This window comes from Myodes glareolus, chromosome 6 (genome assembly GCF_982192425.1).
Source record: "Myodes glareolus chromosome 6, mMyoGla1.1, whole genome shotgun sequence".
Taxonomy (NCBI): domain Eukaryota; kingdom Metazoa; phylum Chordata; class Mammalia; order Rodentia; family Cricetidae; genus Myodes; species Myodes glareolus.
The window spans coordinates 42,102,180-42,120,215 of NC_142031.1; the positions used below are offsets into that span (position 1 = coordinate 42,102,180).

Genomic DNA, 18,036 nt, shown 5'->3' on the forward strand with positions numbered 1-18,036 from the left:
AGCTGAGACACTTTAACCTCACTGAGTTCACTCCCCAGGGACCCTAGCTACATGTCATAGGACATTGTGTTCTCAATATTGCTGTAAGCACCCAAAGTGTGGTCTAGCCCACTTCTAAATTTCTGATATGGTTCCAAGGCAGGAAACATCATAGATGCAATGCAGCACCTGGGTGCTGGTGCACTTCGACCTGGAATCATCCAGGCCCCAGCAGCAATTTTCTTGCTCTTTAAAGTAATGGCTGCATGAGCCACTCTGGTATATTTCATACAGGGTCTCAGTCACCTTGATGACCCCCCACCCCCAACCCCAAGGCAGGCAAGAAGGTCCACAAAATGCTATCATTCTAGTTTTTAATGTCAACCAACTACGCAGATCTAGTTTCAATAAATTTTGATCCAGTTTGTTTCTTCCCAACTAATCCTCACACTTGATCCTCTTAAGGAGGTTTAGGTAAAGGGTTCTTACCAGAGTTAATACCCTAGGTGACCACCTTCCCACCTAGGGTAGCTGTTTCTTCTGTGTGGGTATGCTTCTGGCATCTAATTGGCATCCTTTGATACATGGGACAGCCTAAACAAAGAACTTTCTGGGTGGGGCCAAGTTCAAACTTCCAGCTCCAGCCTTGGAAATGGACTGCCTATAGCTCCTTCTCCCCACAAAACATGTTCACCCCGCAGAGTTCCATGTGAGGGCAGTCTCAGAGCACCCTTTTCCCCTCGAGACAGAGTTTCTCTGTGTTAACAGCCTTAGCTGTCCTGGAACTCACTTTGTAGAGTAGGCTGGCGCAGGAGCGCAGAGATGAACCTGCCTCTGATGGGATTAAAGGTGTTCACCACCACCACCTGCTCAGCACTGTTTTCTTTGGACTATTGTGCATTGGAACTCAGCTCACTCTGTCCTCCGCCTCCAATTAGAGCCTCATACTAGGAAGGCTATGCAAGCTCTACTACTGTGGCCCATCCATTCCAGCTCAAGTTTAGTTTCTACCAGAACTGTTTCTGTATTATAAATAAACCTTACACCCATGCCCAAAATCTTTGGAAAGAGTAACTGTTTTTCTAGCTCTTTCACCTGGGGATAGGTGGAGCAAATTCAATGTGCAGTCAAATACAGAGTTCCTCTAGTGGCTTGAGTAAAGGGTCATCTGTTTTTGTCCCTTCAAGAAAGGCACAGAGGTCAGAAAAGCAGTAATGCCAAAGCCAGGGGCCATCATCCCATTGAAGAGTTTATTCTTAGCATGCAGAGTACTTTCTCAGGGGAAAAAAAAAATCTTTGCAGCTCCAGCAGACATTATAAATTAATTTACAAATATAGAGTTGTGTTAGAAATATTCATAAAAGTCCTTACCTTATTCTTCATGTACAAAAATATTAAGAAAATTTTTATGCATAAAGTATGAGTCCAGGTAGTTTCTTTGGTTATCTTTTTGCATAACAGTTAATAAGCAACAGTGATGCAATTTGTACATCAAGAGACCATTAAAATTTTCCATACATTTCTAAAACATTTAAACTAATGCTGTGAATTCTAATATACAGGGGGCATAAAATAAAGCCTTGTCTTAAAAAACACACACCAGGGATTCCCCCACACACACACAATCTCATGAGATTCATATCTCACGTCAATATTTGAAGAACATGGTAGCACAGCAGCTTGTAGATTACCCTCATGTTAGTGGTGGACTGTTGCTGTAAATCCAACCATTCCTGTTTGTTAGCGCTCTTTGTTCAACTAATGGTGCCCAATTGTTTCCTGTACGATGCTGTGCTAGATTCTCCGCACTACAAGATGATTCAAATGAAGTTACCTCAGAAGTGGGATGGTGGTACTGAAACAAATTATATACATATAACTTTTAAAAGCACTTACCAGAATAGTCTCTCATTAAAAACTGTAAGATTGGTCTGGAAGTAGAAGCACTCAGAGGCAGATTATCTGTGAGTTCAAGGTCAGCATGGTCTATACAGTCAGTGAGGACAACCAAGGCTACACTGAGACCTTGTCTCAAAAACCCAACCAAAATTAACCTGTAAGATGTCACTGTCAATGAAATACCTAAGGCATAAGCTAAAAGGGGCACGATGCCAGGTTTACCACAAGGACCTAAAATAATGGTCTCCAGACCTCGTCCCATGTACACTGTTTATTATGAGGCTGACATGTTTAAGAACCGATCATTTCCTACATGTGACCTTGGTATGTTACCTGCTATCTCAGAAGAACACTCACAGAATTTGGTACCATCGACGGCTTCAGAAACCCGGTATCTTCGAACAGAAGGAAACTCGCTGTGCAGAAGTAAATGAGTTGACCTTCCAGCTATATAAACATTTGGCACAAAGCACTCCTGCAGTAGCACCTACCATTTCCAGACAGAGGTAACTCGTGAGCTAGATTAGAAAGCGTTTGTGGCATTTCCAGATACAACAGGAAGCAAAGGATACAAAATTTGAGTTTTCTTATAAAAAACAAAAACTAAAAACAAAACAAAAAACAAAAACAAAAAAACCTAGATTATCTATCTGGCTTTCTTCGAAAACTCAGAATTCTGTACTGGAGGAAATTCTTATAAAAAAACAAAACCTAAAACCAAACCAAACCAAACCAAAACAACAACAACAAAAAACTAGATTATCTGGCTTTCTTCGAAAACTCAGAATGCTGTCCTGGAGGAAATAACCCGCTGGTCAGTCCCCCATGCCTCCAGCTGCCAATGGCTTTAAGTTTTCCACCCATAACTTCAATGTCCTGCTCCCCCACCAAGCTGCCTGTGTACATTTGAGCTTGCTGCTCTGATATAAAAGTGAATAAGAAAATAGATGCAGTCCTCAGAGTTCTCCCTACTATCCCAGGACCAAGGAAGGTGCCTTTTATCTCCAGAGAGGCTCAGCCAGAGAAACCTGGAGTGTAAGAACTACTCTGGTTACTGTGAGCATAGTCAGTGGACTGCAGGATCACTCAGCAGCTCACAGGAATCAATGCAGAAGTTCAGTCCTACCCCAGACCTCCTAAACTGAGTCTACATTCAGAGTGGATCTCAAGTGTCCACTGACAAAGCTGGAGGAGTCGTCTACATATCAGAGCCATCCCGGGGGTAGATGAGGCTGTTGACCATGCTGAAGTTGTAGAAAGCGCTGCTGAAGGGGCTACTCTGGTCCCCACTGCTGCTGCCAGGAAATGGGCTGTAGTAGGAAGGTAGCTGGTTGCTTCCACCCATAGTGCTCAGCTGCATGGAGTCTGGAGAGCTGTCTGGGATGGAGGTGCTGGGGAAGGCGCTGGAGGGCAGCTGGGTGCCCCCTAGGTGGCGGCGGTTGCCTGGGATGGCTCGCTGGGTGCTCACACTGCTGGGGTTTACACTTAGCGTGTTGAGGGTGCTGAGGAAAGTGTTGAGGCACGGCGTGGAGATGTGTGTGGATGCTCCAGGAGAGGAGGAGGTACTGCTGGTGCCTTCTGTAGGCTCCGGGGACTGCGATGGCCTCAGAGAGGAGGGGCTGTCTCCTTCTAGCTTCCCACTCACTCTTAGTCTTGAGGACAGACCTTCTGATTTTGATGTTCCTGAAGCCACAGTGAGGTTGCTGTTGGCCTCAGAACGGCGTTTTCGCTTCCGACGGAAGTTTCCATTGTCGAACATTTTTTCACAGTTTGGATCTAGAGTCCAGTAATTACCTTTCCCTGAGAAAGAAAAGAAAGAGTTAGTGAGGGTCCTATTTTTATGTTTATTTGAGCCAGGGTTTCTCTGGGTAGCCCTGACTGTCCTGGAACTTGTTCTGTAGACCAGGCTAGGCTTGCTTGAACTCCACTTGCCTGGGGCTGGGATTAAAGGTGTGTGCTTCCACTCCCAGCTTGAAGATTCTATTTTATTTGTGCACAGAATATCGCCCTTAAATTTCAAGGCACTTGAATGGGTGCCTGAAATCACCAACAGCACCAAATCCTATCAATTCTATGGTTTTTTTTCCTATACATATACACCTATGACAAAGTATATATATAAATTAGGGCAGAATAACATTATAAGGTATGTTGAATGGGGTTTGTTTCCGGAGTTCAAATTTACTTAAATTTACTCTGGTCCTGCTGTCTCCCACCACACCCGTTCTATAACACTGAGGATCAAAAGCACCAAAAGCAGGATTTTATACACGATAAGCTGGTATCTACAACTGAACTACATACAGCCCAAGCCTTCTTCTTTCCTTTCTATTTGTTGAGACAGGGTCCTGTATAGTCCAGGCAGCCCCAACTTGCTATGCAGGTGATGAACTAATCCTTCTGCCTCCACTTCCCAAATCCTAGAATTACAGGTTGTGTGCCTCAATGACTGGCTTAGAATTTGCTGCTTAATTATTCTGGACAGCAAATGACCAATTAACTAATAAAACAGAGTTAGGGAAGATCACTACAGCCCACACTGGACCATCAGGAAATCAGATTCATTAAATGTTGACCACGGTGCCCAGAGCAGGAGTCAGCCCCTCTGCAGGTCTTACCCACTAAGAAAGAGAAATTCAGAATAAGCTGTGGTAGCCAGCGCCACCTTATCTTACCACGCATCTACCTGCCACTTCCATCTTAAGACCTAATTTTATTCCTGAGGTATCTACAGCCACCACCTTCCCATGTAGATTTACAGAATTATGAAATTCTGGTGCTATTAAAACAGGAGCTTCCAGAGAGTGGTGACACACGCCTTTGATCCCAGCACTTGGGAGGCAGAATCAGGCGGATCTCTGAGTTCTGAGTTCAAGGCCAGTCTGGTGGGAGGCAGAATCAGGCGGATCTCTGAGTTCTGAGTTCAAGGCCAGTCTGGTCTACAGACAGGCTTCAAGGCTACGATAAATCCTGTCTTGAACACCACACACACACACACACACACACACACACACACACAATACCAACAAAAAATCAGGAGCTTCCATTTGTTTTCTGAAATAAGGAGGATAGTAAGTTATAACATGTAGTAAATTAACTTAGGCGTAAATGATACCTTGGTATAACAGCTGGCACACGGCAAGCAGCCTGAACAGTAGTTACTTCAAGTATTTATGAAAAATTTACAACTCCTACAACTGAATCACACTGGAAAAAACAATCACAAAATGTTAAATTGTACTAATGAGCAATCAAGCTATAACAATTGTACTGACGGGGCTTGTTTGCAGTACAAGGAAACTGGGAACCGACACCCCATGCTCATCTGAACAGGCTGACTCTAAAACCAAGCTGTGCACTGGGAAAATTCTCTACTCTTAAAACACAACACGTGTCTTCTGTAGAAAATGATTTCCAATGACTGAAGGGGAAGACCTACCACATCTTAGAATTATCACCCAAACAGGTCCTCCTGACTTTGCTGTTCTACAGCGAGTGTGTCATGGATAAGCTTGTGTCTGCCGCAGCTCAATGGAGAGGGGCAACAGGACCAAGGCCCTCAGTATCCAGATGAGAGGCGAGGTGCAGGCTGGCTACCTACTGTACGCCAAGTTCCACACAAGTGTTGCCATTGTGAGGCAGGATTTAAGTAGACTGACTCCAAATTTAATTTTTTTCTTTTTTGAATCAGGGTCTCACTATGAAGTCCTGGTTATTCTGGAACTTACTCTGTAGATCAGGCTGACCTCAAACTCAGATTGACCCGTCTCTGTTTGTAAGACAAAGAGAGAGAGGTGGGGGGGGGGGGGTGGTATCTGTAACTACCTGGGTAGGTCTATTGTGTCACTTCCTCCTCTCTCCAGTGCTGGAGAGTACACCCAAGACCTCAACATACCAAGCAAATGTTCTATTTTTAACTACACTCCTGACCTAACACTGGGTTTTGTTCTTTTCAAAAAAAAAAATTCCAGATAGCAATAGTTTTGTTGTTTTTTTTTTAAAGATCAAAGGAATACAATGACAGACATAAAAATCTTGAGTGGTTTGAGGCTAAATTGGGAAGGGCATCTTCAAAAACTGCATGCCCTGTCCAAGTGTCACCACTGGGCACAAAGGACTATTAAGACATTTGAAATGTGTCCAAATTAAAATGTGTTGTAAAATACACAATGAGATTTAAGAGAAAGGTTATTTATGAACCTGACCTTGAACCCTTGATTTCTTCAGGCTCTACCTCCTAAACGATAGGTATAGGAACATAACTTACCAAGCCTAATCACGTTTAACTTTTTAAAATTTGGTTTGCACTATACATTATCAGCACTGGAAAAGAAGAAAAAAAAAATAAGAACCACTTCTGCCAGAGTGACTTCTGCCAAGGTTAGGGCTAATCCTTTGAATGTCTGAGGCCCTGGGTTCCAGCCCCCAATGCAACAAAAGACGCTGGTAAGGTTTAAACAAAACCATAGTTCTCATTTACACCTTCTCTCTCCCTTCGCTGTTCTGAATCACTCAAAAGGCCTCAAACAAGAATCTATTTCTTTGTAAGCTTTGCTCCACTTCCACCTCTGCCAGGTTAAGACGACACTCAGAACACAGCCTATGCAGTAGTCTTCTGCACTCGAGGAATTGGGTTTAGACCAGTGGGAAGCCAACTTTACCCAAACCTCAGTCGGCCCACTTCTGATCTATATTTGGGTTTTTTTCCAGACAGGGTTTCGCTGTAGTTTTAGAGCCTGTCCTGGAACTAGCTTTTGTAGACCAGGATGGCCTCAAATTTACAGAGATCCACCTGCTTCTGCCTCCCGAAGCAGGCACCACCACCCAGCTCCACTTCTAATTTTTATCATTAAATCACCGCTCTCAAGTTAGGTGAATGGGTAAGGACGCAATGAAATTCTGAGGCCCCATCTTCTCATTTCACCGTTTGCAACAGGTGATAGAGCACGCTGCTTAAGAGTTCCTTTCCTCCCGGTCTTTCTCCCAATCTACTTCCAGCAACTAAGCTGTCCCTTGCAGCGGTCTTCTGTTTTGAGGTCATGCTTTTCTTTTTTTTAGCCGGTCAGCTTCTGCCCTGAGCGTACGGGACCAGCTGTGTTCTCCCTAAGATCTGATACTTAACGCATCCCTATCAGACCAGGTTGGGGGTGACTCTTTTCCCACATGTTCTCCAGTGATGAGAAGACCGCGTGTGGATTTTCAACCCAGCCGCGCACAGACCCGATATTGGGCTCTGGCTCGCAGCACCTGTAGGGTGCGCGGCTCCGCATCCTTCCCCGCCCGGGAACACCTGCACTGGCCGTCTCACCTGGGTCGTCCTCGTCGCGGGGCACCTTCTTGAAGCAGTCGTTGAGTGATAGGTTGTGGCGGATGGAATTCTGCCAGCCAGCCTTGCTGCGCTGGTAGAAAGGAAAGTTGTCGGCAACGAACTGGTAGATGTGGCTGAGGGTGAGCTTGCGCTCCGGAGCGCTCTGGATGGCCATGGCGATGAGCGCCGAGTACGAGTAGGGCGGCCGCACCATCTTCATCAGGTCCTCGGGGTTGGTCACCGACAGCCAATTCAGATCGCCTGGAGCTGCCGAGCCGGCGGGCGAGGCGGGAGCAGCAGCCGACGGCTGCGCAAAACCCCGCTGGGTGCCCACGAAGGTGCCAGGAGCGGCTGGCGGTTGCAAGAAGGATCCCGGAGCTGCTCCCGGGGGCGGCGGGGCGCCCAGGTAGCCGGCAGCGGAGGTCGGGCCGCCCACGCCGGGCCCATTGAGCCACAAATAGGGGTTGGCGGCGGCGGCGGGCGGCGCGGCATAGTCGGACAGCCCGTAGGGTCCCCTGGAGGTCGAGGGCGCACCGGGCGCGGCGGCGGTGGCGGGCTGTGAGTAGACGAAGTTGTCGCCGCAGTACAGGGCCATGTCGGCGGGCGAGGGTTGGTGCGGCGCGGTCGCGGCTTTGGGAGAACGGGGCTGGCCTCGGCGCTTCGGAGAAAGCATCCCTTGGAGGACCAACCCAACGGCCCGCCCCGGCCTTTGCAGAGAGTAGGGACCCGGAGCGCTGGGGAGCTCACCGAGGGCGGAGATCCGCGTCTCTTATACCTGCGGGCCTGCCGAGGCTGGGCGGCTCAGCAATCCACGCCCTTGCCACGCCCCACGTACCCCGAAGCAATGCGGAGCCTCTTCTGTCCCGCCAGCCCTGGTCCTGCTGCTCGCAGCCTGCTCCGGAGTCAAGGTGAAAAGCACTCTCCATCCTACATTCCTTCATCTGGCCCTGGTGTCCTCCGGTCTTAACCTCCAACCTCCCAGCCGCCCTCCCCTCCGTCCTCCCATCCTAGCTCACGTGCGATCAACCTACTATAAAATGCAGAGTATTGAAACAAGAAGACCGCCAACGGGACGGCTGTTTCTTTTCTAACAAGTCTCAAAGTTTTAAACTTTTTTTTTTGGGGGGGGGGGATCAAAATTTTTGCGTTCAGTACAGCACTCAGATCGAGTCTCGATCGATCGGCTCCTTGCCATCAAAAATAATAGATGTGGGGCTGGAGAGATGGCTCAGCGGTTAGGAGCGTTGCCTGCTCTTCCAAAGGTCCTGAGTTCAATTCCCAGCAACCACATGGTGGTACACAACCATCTGTAATGAGGTCTGGTGCCCTCTTCTGGCCTGCAGACATAAAAACGTAGACAGAATATTGTATACATAATAAATAAATATTAAAAAAATGGATGTGAACTCTCACCGAACAGGTACCCTGTGGGCTAGGCGTGAAATAGTTTTTCTCTCGTTTCTGTCCCCCCCCCCCGCCCCGCCTCTCTTCATCTTTCTAGTTAAACTATTCACATTCGGGGAACAATGTTCATTTTTTCACCCGGTTTGATCCGACTTTTGCCGGGGTGTTATTTTTCAAAGGGTTTTTTTTTTTTTCAAAGACGTTTTAAAAAATGCCTTTGGAATTAACTTTTAAAAGCCGAACGTTTGAAGTAATTTAAACGGTACAAAAATCACTTACAGTCAAGGATCTCTGTTTTTTGTTCTTAGCTTCTCCACGTTTAAAGAGAGCAACTCGTGAAATACTGAGACCCACGTGCCACGCAATCATTGTGTACTGATTGAAAACGACAGCGAGAAAACAGCTTCTATTACCATGCAAAATATTCGTAAATGTGTTCTTGATAAAGAAACAGATCTAAAAGCTCTCATTTGAGCGGAGAAGTGTTTGGCTTTTAAATTTTTTAAAATCTCTATTTTCGGATTACAGTCTCACAACTGAGAATATTACTTCAGAACCCCCGCTCCAGCATTTAATTTCATGATAATCGTTAGTGTTTTACCTCTTAAAAAAAAAAAAAAATACGGGTCCGTCGGTCGCGGCGACTCCGCAGGCAAAGGCGCTTACCGCCAAACCTAAAGTCCTGAGTTTGATTCCTGAAGTCGAAGGAGGAAACGGACCCGCGAACGTTGTTCTCTGATTTTCACAAGTGCGCCACCCTGACCCCCGTTCCCTCCACCCCATAGATGAGTAAATAAATAAAGTAATGTAATTTTTAAAGTTCAAATGGGAATTATTTATCAAACTTGAATGCCTAAATTGTACATCTCACTTCAAATGTGAGTGGTCACCTTTCTCTGAAACCAGGAAAATAATCATTGCAACTGTAAACACCTGCGTTTTGCCGCTCTTGGCAAAGTCTGGGGAAAAAAAGAAACCGTGACTCCTTAACTGTATTTTAACTTAAAATACATTTTCCTTTACTTAGATAAAACAAAAACCAGGCTTCCCACCTTTCCAAAGGACTTGAAACAAAGTTCTTTGGTTTTAGGTAGATTTCTCCTGGCAAGTACGACCTAGGCTGGACTTTAATGTCACAATGCACTCCTAGCAAGTTTTTCTTAAGTAGAAAGCTAAGATGGCAGGGGCTAAGTAAAAGTTGAGAAGAACCTAGAGGGCAAACTTTTTTTCCACACACAAACTTTTAAATATCTAGCATTTCTGTAAAGTGACCAAAAGTATATAGCTTCAGATAAATGGGTGTTCAAAGGTTTCAACGCTTACTTTTCTTTCATCCTAGATGCTAGTAAATTATGACAACATTGACTCCATCTTCCCATTAGTAATTGTTGTTCTTCAAAACACAATACCTTCGCGGTCTTTTAGCAAATTGATTACCCATACACAGTATGCAATTTTTCTTTTGGGTTTAATTTTCAGGCCTCCACGCTATTCTAAACCAGAGACCATTGTTGCAGATTATAGTTTGTTGTTTTGATTAAAGGTTCTACTTAGTGGGTGGTGTTCCTTTCCTATCTTTTGCAAACCGTAGTTTTATTTCAAAGGAGCAGAGCCACCTACCGACCTTCTGCTGCTATTGCAGCACTTCCAAAGTGGGTGGGCCGCATCTTTAAAGAGGTGGGAGTCAGGCTTTTCTATCAATCGTCTTTATTTCACTTTATTTTATTTTGAGAGATGCATTTCATGTAGTCTAGGCTGGCTTTGAATTCCCTGTGTAGCCGAGGACATCCTCTAACAGCAGATTCTCCCAACTCTCCCTCCTGAGTGCTGGGCTTACAGGCCTGCACACCACATTCACCCATACCTGGCCTTTTGATCACATTCTGACCCTAGAAACACAAAGCTAGTGTTAGTCACAGCCTGGGCTCTTCACTGACAAAATTAATTTTCTAAAAGTATTTCTATTTTTTTTTTGAATTGAGGAAGCTGAGGCAGGTTTATTGCCATAAACCTGGATTACAGTTTGAGACTGTAAAAAACGAAACAAAAAATAATCAGAGCGAGAACAGTGCTTAAATTATAAGTTCCCACTGGAGAGGGTGAACTAGGAGGATCCAGAATCTGAGGCCTGAGTCACCCTCCCACAACATGATGTAATCAAGACAATTGATTGTTGCATAAATGCACGCTGCTAAGGTTTGGGACATTACTCCACCCAAGGACGGCAGGCTTCCACTGCCATTTGCTGTGGCTGAGGCTGAGCAGCAGCAGATTCTGACAGAACGCTGTCATCTGAGTGAAGAGCCCTATGGAGTGCAGTTATCAGTTCTGTTAATCTGCACTCTTACAGAAGCACAGCACATTGGTCTGCTGGCATTGTCACCGACTTGCAGAGAAGGGAAAGGAGCATATGATTTGGAAATGGCCTTGGTGCTCTGCATTAAACCTGTCAGCTGCTTTTTATGTAGCATTGAGGTTTACAGAAACACTCATAAGTGGAAATCATGGGCAGTGAGGTGGCTTAGTGAGTAAGGGTGCATGAACTTAGGACCTGAGTTCAGTCCTTGGGACCCATATAGTGGAAGGAGAGAACTGACTCCCTCAAATTGTAAACACACATACACACACACACACACACAGACAGACAGACAGACACAGAGAGAGAGAGAGAGAGAGAGAGAGAGAGAGAGAGAGAGACTAAATTACTAAAATAAATAAATAAACGGGATTTTTTTATGAAATGGAGACCAGGCACTCTAGCTGTTTCTCCTACCTGGCTTTCTAGTTGACATTTAGTAGTCAGTTCACCCATCTTACTTCATCAAGTAAATCATTGCACTCATTGAAGTTGAACACACACACAGCCCCATTCCCGACAATGTAGCTTGGTCTGGCTAAACTTTCAGTCGACTAACTGCCTCAGAGTTGTGAGTGCTAGGATTGCAAGCACGCCTGACTGGCTTGGCTGAAAGGGCCATTCTTACCAAGTATTTGTGACTTTTCCAAATACTCATGCCTGGTAATGGTAAGTGGAGTGGACAGCTGGGAGAAGAAGCTTTTGAGTGACGTGCAAGTATTTCATGTGGTGGTGTAACCATGGCCATTTAAGAATTCACGAACAAGCCATGCCCAGCATGGCAAAGCACGCTCTTGTAATCCCTGCACCTAGGAAGCTGAAGTAAGAGGATTGTTGCAAGTTTTAGGCTGAGAGCAAGCCTAGGCTCTGACCCTGTACACACGTGATGAGCCTTGAATGACCACACCCATGGAACATCAGAAGGGAAGGTCATACCTGGGGAACCAAGAGATCCAGGAAGCTCAGATTACTCTGTGCCCAGGCTTCCAATGCCCAAGGTCATATTTACATATCTGGGTGGACTGGGGTAACTGGCCCACTAAATTAGCCTTCCAAATCAGCAGAAGTTATCTAAAGATATGCTAATGTGAATTTGCAAATCTTCACTCAAGCACTTGATCTCAAAAGTTTCCTGCTAAAAAGACAGTTCTTCCACTATCTCAAAAAGGTGTGGAGCTGGGAATATAGCTCCTTAGAATTGCACTCACCCAGCCTAGCATGCTGGGAACCTTGGGCACTCCTTTACAGAGGACCTGAGTTCAATTCCTAGAACCTGAGTGGTGGTTCACAACCATCTGTAATCTGACTTTTATGGGCATGTGGCACACAGACAGACATGCAGATAAAACATTTATACACATAAGATAAATACATTAAAAAAGAAAAGACAGAAAGGCCTAGAACACTAGTATGAAGTAGTCACCAGCCAACATTTCAAAAAACTGGGGAAAGAGGAATTCACCTATCTTTAACATATCTGACTATATCAGTAGGCTTCTGGACTTTTCATGGCTGTATGGTTTCTGTCACCAAGAAGTCCTTGGGAGCACAACAGTGAATATTTGTGCTCAAATGCAGAAGCCTAAATGAAGGGCTTCCATTCTCCTATTAAACCTCGAAGACCATGCACTCTGTGTTTTCCCAGGCTTCTCATACTCCATTTTGGTTTGCCATCAGTAAACCAAAGTGTTCAGAAACCACTTATCATCTCTGCATGCATGAGTTGGCAGATGTCACTGTGGACACAGCCTGTCTTTCTCACATACATTCAAGTTAGCTGATTTTGAATTATCAGTGACTTCATCAGCTTCCTGGCCTTTGTCATATATATGTCTCTTTGTATAAGCTTCAAATATACATGTGTGTATATAAAAATATATTATATGCTATTATAGAATATAATGTTATAGAACACATGCACACACACATATATACACATATATATGTATATATGTATATGTATATATATATATACATACACACACACACACAATAGGTATACACAATTCAGGTGGAATCAGAAAGAGGCTTAAGATGTTGATTCCTTGGACCCACCCAAGGCAGAAATCTGCTTTTAGGCTCTTCCTTTTCTTTCTTTTCGTTCTAGAGCTATGGATTGAAGCCAGGGCCAAGCACTAGGCAACTGCAGGTCTACTGCTAAGCTAACTCCCTGTGGTATGTACACTTAACAGTCTCTCACCTCTACCTAGTGACTCAGCCACCACTGAATTTGGAAGCACAATCACCTATTTAAAACTCTGTAAAGAAAAGGGAATGTTGCTTTGTAGACACACATCAGAAAGCAACTGTTTGCAAGGTGTTGTTGTGTGAGGGAGTTATCAGACTCATTAAAAATATTGTTTTTAAATGACCTGGGTGAAACACCATGAGCAATAGGAATGTGCCTGCTTAACACCCAGATGTGTGTGGGGAGCCGGGTGGTGGTGACACACACATTTAATCCCAGCACTTGGGAGGCAGAGGCAGGCGGATCTCTGTGAGTTTGAGGCCAGTCTGGTCTACAAGAGCTAGTTCCAGGACAGGCTCCAAAGCCACAGAGAAACCTTGTCTCTTAAAATCAAACAAACGAAAACAAAAAATTCAAAGCCATTGCTAGCTAAATGCTCAGTGCTTTCCTGACCTCACCACATTTCTTGCCACATCATTAAGCACCTGGCTTCATACCTGGCTTTGACTGTCCGTTTTCAATCTTCCGTAAGGCATGGATCAGAAAAATAAAAGAATGAAGAGAAATAAATACTTCCCTGCAAGATGGCTCAGTGCATTAAGGTGTCTCCTATAAATTGTCCTTGGATCTGCACTCACTCATCTCAGCACGTTTGCACCCACACATGCACACACTATAAATAAAAATGCTATTTGCACTAATCTTGTTACATACTAATGGCTGTGGTGGATATTTTCCTGCATGTCTGTGTAGCGTGGGCATGCCTGCTGTTGGAGAAGGTCAGAAAAAGGTGGAGTTACATAAGACTGTGAACTGCCATGTGGATACTGGGAACTGAACTCTGTTCCCTCTGCAACAGCCGCAAATGCATTTAAAAGCAGAGCCACAGGATGTGGAAAGAAGAGAAAGTCTTTCTCCCAGCTAAGGAGTGAAAGCAGGGAAGTAATCAGTTGGTATTATGCTTTATGGGAGTTGACTATTTTCCTTTGAGATATTAATCATTTTCTTATTTGTATGTTTGTAAGATTAAGCTCAGTCTCTTTATGCTTCAACATTTCCTCCCATGCTGGATGAAAGGGGAAAAGGAATCTCATGTGGTGTACACTTTTAATCCCAGAACCTGGGAGGCAGAGGCAGGCAGATCTTCATGAATTGGAAGCCAGCCTGATCTACACAGAGTTCCAGATCGGTCAGAACTACACAATGAAACTTATTTTCCTTCCCCCGCAAAATGGGGTTGGGGGTGGGGAGGAGCATTAGTATTCACCTCTATGACCTCACTGAGGACGCCATCTGGGCCTTTCTTCCACACGGTGCCTTTTAGCCAAGATGGACTCCTTTCCTTTTTTAAACAGGAGCGGAAATCAATCCTTCCCTTATGTTGCTTCTGTCAGGGCTTGTCAAAGCAACGAGGAAAGTTATCAATTCATGCCCCAAGGATTTTTAAATATGTGGAATCTAGATCTTTGTTTGTTTCACTTTATTTTAATTAGTGAATTTTAGTCGGGGCTCACTATGTAGCCTTGGCTGTCTTGGAATTCACTCCTGTCCCCAAAAAAAGAAAAGAAAAGCTGAGCCACCTCTCCCATCTCTTATTTACCCTTATTTGATGGGAATAAGTGTTTTGACTGCACATGTAGAAATGCATCATGTGCAAGTAGTGTGGGAGGAGGCCAAAGGAGGGCATCAGATCCTCTGGAACTGGAGTTCCAGCCAGTTCTGAACCCAGGATGTCTACAAGAGCAGCAAATGCTCACATCTACTGAGTTATCTCTCCAGCCAACTTTAATCTTTCTGAGGGGTCTATCTACTGATTTCTATAGTGGCTATAGTAGGTTACATTCCCAAGAATCTAGATTCGCGCGTGCGTGTGTGTGTGTGTGTGTGTGTGTGTGTCTGTCTGTCTGTCTGTCTTTCTGTCTCTGTGATGAAAGGTAGAAAGGGAAATATAAGAGGAACCTCAGTGAACAAGAGAAGTGGTGTATAGACATTAAGAAAACAGAAGAGGGCACTTTTGGAAGTAGAAAGGGGGCTAGCAAGAGGGAAGGTGGGACATGGGAGTGTGTTTTGGGTACGGAAAGAACATGTGTGTGTATATATGTATGTGTGACCATGAAAATGTCACTGTGAGTATGAGTCTGTATGTGTGCCCATGAAAATGTCACAGTGAGCATGTGTGTGTGTAAGAAAATATCACAGTGAAACTCACTGCCTTCTATCTAACCAAAATAGTAATTAAAAACAATGATCTTAGCTGCTCAGAAGGTGGAAGGAGGAAGAAAAGTGAGCGGTTCTGACCCTATGATGTCACTGGTGCTTGCAGGGATAAAGGGGGAAGAGGATTGCCCACACACACCTGCTAGCTCTCACTGCTTGACATTCGCCTGGAGGAAAGTGACCAGAAAAGAAGACATGATATCATAAATCAGTGATATTTTGTGCTGCTTCAACACTGCATTTCAGGCAGAACGTATTAGTGGTAACTGATTCAAAACAGGCAAATATTGCCTTCTAATCATGTGAAAATTCGTCTTCAGAGCTAAGGGTGTAGCTCAGTGGCAGATCCCTAGTGATTCGCTTCCCGCCACGACAATGAACAAACCAAAAAATGAAAACACACTGAAATGTACCTTTGCATTTCAAATCTTGTCTGGTCAAAGTGTTAGCTTGTGTCCACTTGTTTGATTGACTGTTTGAGATGGAATGTCGTTATATGGCTGTGGCTAGCCTTGAACTTTCAGCAGTCCTTCTGTCTCAGTCTCCAAAGTGCTGGGGTTACAGGTGTGAGCCCAAAAGTGTGTTCCATCTGAAAAGATCAATATTTTCAAGACTGGAGACAAGACCAAGGGGCGGGAGGCTGATGCTGGTAACTACAGCTTTGGGTGGTGTGCGTGTGTGAAGCTTTACTGTGTGTGTGTGTGTGTGTGTGTGTGTGTGTGTGTGTGTGTGTGTGTGTTTGAGTACAGGTACATGCAACTCAGAGGATGGTTTGTGGGAGTCTTTTCTCTTTGCTCTACCCTGTGGGATTCAGAATTGAATTCAGGTCATCTAGCTGAGAGGGCAGGCACTTTTCCCTGTGAAGCCATCTCTCCAGTCCTCGACTGAATTTTGTTTTTGTGTTTTGATTTGCTTGCATGAGTGAGTGTGTGTGTGTGTGTGTGTGTGTGTGTGTGTGTGTGTGTGTGTGTGTGCATGTATATGCCTGCAGAGACCCGAAGAGGGTACTGAATTTGCCCAGGATCTGGAGTCACAGGCAGTTGTGAGCCACCAGATGTGTGCTGAGAACTGAACTCTAGCCCTTTGGAAGAGCAGCAAGTGTCCTTAACCGCCATCTCTCCAGTCCTCTTTTTTGAATATTTTTAATTTCAAATTTTTCCTTGGGGGAAATTGTAATCAGTGGTATTGCTGAAGGTTGAGCTTAGTTTTCCTCCTGCAAACTAAGGATCACAATGGTTACAGAGGAGCAAATCACAGACTTTCTGTATGTATGTGGGGAGAGGGAGACCCGGAACACTCTAACCAGGGACTTTTTGATCTTGCCTGCAAGACTTAAAGGAAGAATGGAGATTTTGTGAATGGGGGGGGGGACAGAACAGGAGCCCCACACTTTTGTCGGGTGCATTTTCTCTGCTGTTCCCAAATGGCAAAGGATTAAGATGAAGGGGATTAGAGTGACGCTTTTTAAAATAATTCTTCCTAAAACAGAAGAGATACTTTCCTGAGTGAGTCATGGAGCTGGATAGTGATGGTACACACTTTTAATCCCAGTGCTCAGAGGTGTGTGGGTCTCTGTGAGTTTGAGACCAGCCTGGTCTACAGAGGAAGTACCAGGACAGTCAGGGCTACACAGAGAAATCTTGTCTCAAAAAAGTCAAAAATTAATTAATTAATTAATTAAAAAAGAAAGGAATGAAGAAAAGAAAAGACAAAAGCAGCGTTCCATGGATTCCCGGTCCGCTCACTGTCCACAAACATCACCACTACCATTTGACTATTACGATTTGTTGTTTGCTAACTTCACTTAGCATGTCATCAGAATAAGTAAAGCCATCCTTTGGCACAAGTAGAGATGACTACCAATCCATTAGTTACCAAACAAGACTCTATTGGAATCACTACCCAATTGCTCCACCACGCTGGTCAGCTAGGAACACCAGTACATCCTCACCTGCCCTTCAAAGAGGATTGGGGTGGGGGTGGAAAACACACACCTCTGGACAGGGAAGTGATGCAGAGGTGAGTTCTGGTGTGCCTGTGGACAATTCTGCACATTCATGAGGAGCTGGGCTTTCACAAGGCCCTTCTGTCTGTCACCACCTGGGCTGGGAGACGGAACACTCACCTGAGCCATCCCTCTTCCTCAAGACGCTTCGCCATCCCAAACTCTGAGAAGCATAAATAAAGACCACTGGGAATGGCCTCGCTGTCTGACCTTTAACCTGAAGTGAAAATAAAGCTTGGAGAATGTCATCCTGGCTCAAGGCTCTCGAGGGCAGAGCGCCTCCTTCTCTTACCTGTTGACAAGCGCCTGCCAGACCTCACAGTTACCTTTGATTTAGCCGTAATGGCATCCCCACACATAACAGAGGTCTGTCCTGTAATCCTTCTGAAGCTTAAGTCCATTTTATGGTAACTCGAGAGCATTTCCTGCTTCAGAATGATGTCACTGTCTGTTAACACATCCTAGAGTGACCACCGAATTCACTTAGGGCAGCAGAGCCGTAGCTCACGCCCTAGAGTCAGAGCTGGCTAAAAATAAATGCTATGCAAGTTTTCAAGATGCAAAAGGAGATTTGAATCCAATACACCAATAAACCCCCTAAAGATATCTCAAAAGATGTTAGCAAAGAGCCCAAAGGATGCTATGAATCAGAAATGTGCACCTCAGAGGTCTGGGAGTTT

The 18,036-nt window shown here is 44.9% G+C and overlaps 1 protein-coding gene across 1 annotated transcript; it reads right to left on the reverse strand.

Moving 5' to 3' along the window:
- Nucleotides 1-1,232: 1,232 nt before the first annotated feature.
- Foxi3 (forkhead box I3) lies at nt 1,233-7,893 on the reverse strand. Its single transcript, XM_048449308.3, has 2 exons — nt 7,187-7,893; nt 1,233-3,678 (listed from the first exon to the last, which is right to left on the reverse strand). The coding sequence occupies exons 1-2, from the start codon at nt 7,857-7,859 to the stop codon at nt 3,077-3,079; spliced, it is 1,275 nt and encodes a 424-aa protein (XP_048305265.3). The 5' UTR covers nt 7,860-7,893; the 3' UTR covers nt 1,233-3,076.
- Nucleotides 7,894-18,036: the final 10,143 nt, after the last annotated feature.

Bases quoted from the DNA above. Each gene is read 5' to 3' on its own strand.
- Foxi3 (XM_048449308.3), bottom strand. From the start codon at position 7,859: ATGCTTTCTCCGAAGCGCCGAGGCCAGCCCCGTTCTCCCAAAGCCGCG. The intron at 3,679-7,186 runs GTGAGACGGCCA...TTTCTTTCTCAG, and splicing joins CCGCGACGAGGACGACCCAG to GGAAAGGTAATTACTGGACT.